The 2982-nt window shown below is 37.7% G+C and overlaps 1 protein-coding gene across 2 annotated transcripts in view; it reads right to left on the reverse strand.

The window, feature by feature from the left end:
- Positions 1 to 2982, reverse strand: part of mgll (monoglyceride lipase) — a gene marked incomplete in the record, with an annotated part of 35632 nt that overhangs the window by 4735 nt on the left and 27915 nt on the right. For both annotated transcript variants that reach the window (XM_014001753.1, XM_014001752.1), the window contains 1 exon segment: positions 1 to 1406. In XM_014001753.1, coding sequence (XP_013857207.1) covers positions 1275 to 1406 — 132 coding nt within the window.

Below are 2982 nucleotides of genomic sequence, written 5' to 3' on the forward strand. Positions count from 1 at the left end.
TTTTCTACGTTCTCCAACCCACAGAAAAAATAAAAATGTACATCATGACGACATTGGTTTAAAATTTTAACTAACAATAGTCAGTTTTCTTTTAAAAAATATTTATTCTGTGTTTAGAATTTAATTAATTTAGCCCTATGTGCTTGCCAAACAAATGCTCTTTATTCTCACTAACAGCAGTGTTTCTAGTTTTCCAGCTGGAGTCTGATTTTAAAAACAGCGAAGTCAACCATGGCTCTAAATCAAAGGTCAGGGGTGCAAAAAAAGACATTTGACCCTTGACCTCTTACATGATTCCCATCTGCACAGATAAGTTACATCCTCTGCAGCAAGTCAAATAAAGATTAAAACAACTAGAGAATTGATGGATTACTTAAAACCCCATAGATATTAAAAAGTCCTAAAGTTGGTTTATTAGCTACAAAATGGGCCTGCTAAATTCTTTTTAGTACTGATTTTAAACTATTCCTTTGGCTGAATTTAAATGGACAACGGGGATCTTTTAAGAATGTGCCTGTGCCAGCCATCTGTCTTCAGGTCAATCATCTGTCTGCAGACCAAACAAAGGAGACGTGTGGGAGAAGAAAAGATTGTTATAAATATGCAGGAGTTTAGAGAGGAAGCTTCTGTCTATAAAAGAGGAAACCTTGGCAGCTAGGGAGGAGAAAGGATAAAACCAGGTCGGAACACAGAAGAAATAACCTATTGCTAGTTTGAGCGGATAGCTTCTTTTATTTTTAATCATCCGACAGCATCACCTGCTGTCCTGACCTTTGACCCTGTTTATGATTAATAATGTTTGTTATTAAGTGTTTTAAAAATCTGAGCTTTTTATTAAAACTAGAAGGTGGAAACGTCATTATTGCACTTTGAACTGTAGCTTATTGAGATTTAAGCTCGACTTGAGTCCCTGCACACAAAAGCAGTCTTATAGAAAAACAAAACAAGCCCATCGGATTGAACACATGAGGCGCGTCCCTGGCCGCAGGTTCTGCTGGGAAACTGACTACTGCTGCTGAGTTTCAGGAGTTTTGGAAACCATCGTTCGAAACAAATCAGTGGTTTGACTTACTGAAACACAGATAAGGAAGAAGTACAGCAGATGCCCAAAGTATTGAGTTAACCTTTCATACAGAGAATATAGAGTCCATTTCTCGTACAGAGGAATGCAGTAGTATTATTATTCCTGACAGGCTTCAGGAACGTACGCAGGCCTGGCGGGACAAGGTCGTTAGTTTCCTTGGAGCGCTGACTGAGTTCTACGAGTTAAAAATCTACAAGCCTTGCTGCTGCTCTGTTGTCATGGCAGGAAGTCGCTCTGAGATCCAGCTGGTCACCTCCTTCAGCACAGACTCAGCAACCTCAGGGAGGTCATGGTGGAGCGCATGGTAGCCTCCTTTATAGATCTGAAAAACATTTCAGAGAAAACGAGGATAGAAAATGTTACATTTACATCCCGTCATGGATCAGTCAGCAGCCGCTTCTGATCAATATGTGGTCCATGATGTGATGTAAATGTAACGTTTAGTACATATAGGTTAAAATTAATCACTGTAATAAAATAACTTGTCTGTTTTTGCCGCTTTACATTGGACTGCATCAACTCTGTTACATTCCAGAAGGGAAACTTCACCAAAGTGAAACATAAATCTGTGGATCTGTGTTTGATTACTCTGGCTGGCTTTCTCAACGACCAGGATGTGTGACACAAAAATCTGAATTTTGGAACTGAAAATGAATTATTGAACTGAGAGTGAAAGTAGTCAAACTGAATTTTTAATAAACCAAAATACATTTTCAAAGCAAATTAATTCAGATACAAAACTTTAAATTCAGTTTCAAACCATTAAATTCAGTTTCAATTTAGTAAAATTCACTTTCATACCAATGCATTCAATTTCAAATTAAGCAAATTCAGATTCGGTCTGATCAATTCAAATTCAATTACTCCTGGCACTAGATTGATCCCATAGTTTACTTCTTATTAGGACCGTTCATTGACTTCCATTCAATCCAGTTATTTCTATTGACCAACCCTGACCCTTACCCTAAAACTAACCCTAACCCTACCTCTAAACCTAACTAGTAGAGTTCATTAGAACTGAAATAAATAAATAAATAAATAAATAAATAAATAAATAAATAAATAAATAAATAAATAAATAAATAACACTAGAAGCACGCTGAGAGTGCAAACCTTCGCCAAGACCAATTTCCCCCATCCTGTAAAAGTTAATGCGCAAAAGCAGAGATGGAAACACATTTGTCGAATAAGTTCTGACATAGCGAACATTTAAGCAGGCAGTATGCACGCGATTTCTTCCCGATGGAGTCCAATGTGAAAAAAATAAATAAAAAAGTCAGACTCGTCACCCGACGTTATTCATAGTCAAACTGGTGTCGGATTAAGCTCCTAAGTTTTCATCAGTCACATTTCATCGTGTAAAACCTCTGTTTTATCCCCTTGTATGAGTTTGTAATGGTTTGACTCTCTTTATAAAGTGCTTCCTGACACCCCCACTCCAAATTTTGAGGCCCGGCAGCTCTCTGTTTACAAATCTAGAAGCCAGAAACTGTTTTGATTGGTTGTTTTGGGAAATGTGGTGTGTTTGAGGAAATGGGAAAAATAAGTTTCATGGTGCAGTCACGCACTTCCTGGTCACAAAATGTTCTGTAAATGCACACCAAATGTGTGAAAATGCGCATATTATGGCAAAATAATATTCATCATTAAATGTGGTTTTAATATTACTTTTATAAAGTTTGAAGTCCGTGCTGCCCAATCCAGCTCACTGTTTTTTACAGAAGCCCTGTGAAAGCATCGCAGCTTTGCAGATCTCAGAGTGTCAAAAGAAAAAAAAATTCCTGTATCTGCATCGTGATCCAAAACATCACCAAAATTTACAGGTGTGTTCCTTGGGCCAGTATCCACATGTATACACACACACACACACACACACACACACACACACACACACACAC

Source organism: Austrofundulus limnaeus, unplaced genomic scaffold (genome assembly GCF_001266775.1).
Source record: "Austrofundulus limnaeus strain Quisiro unplaced genomic scaffold, Austrofundulus_limnaeus-1.0 Scaffold10, whole genome shotgun sequence".
In the NCBI taxonomy this organism is placed as follows: Eukaryota; Metazoa; Chordata; class Actinopteri; order Cyprinodontiformes; family Rivulidae; genus Austrofundulus; species Austrofundulus limnaeus.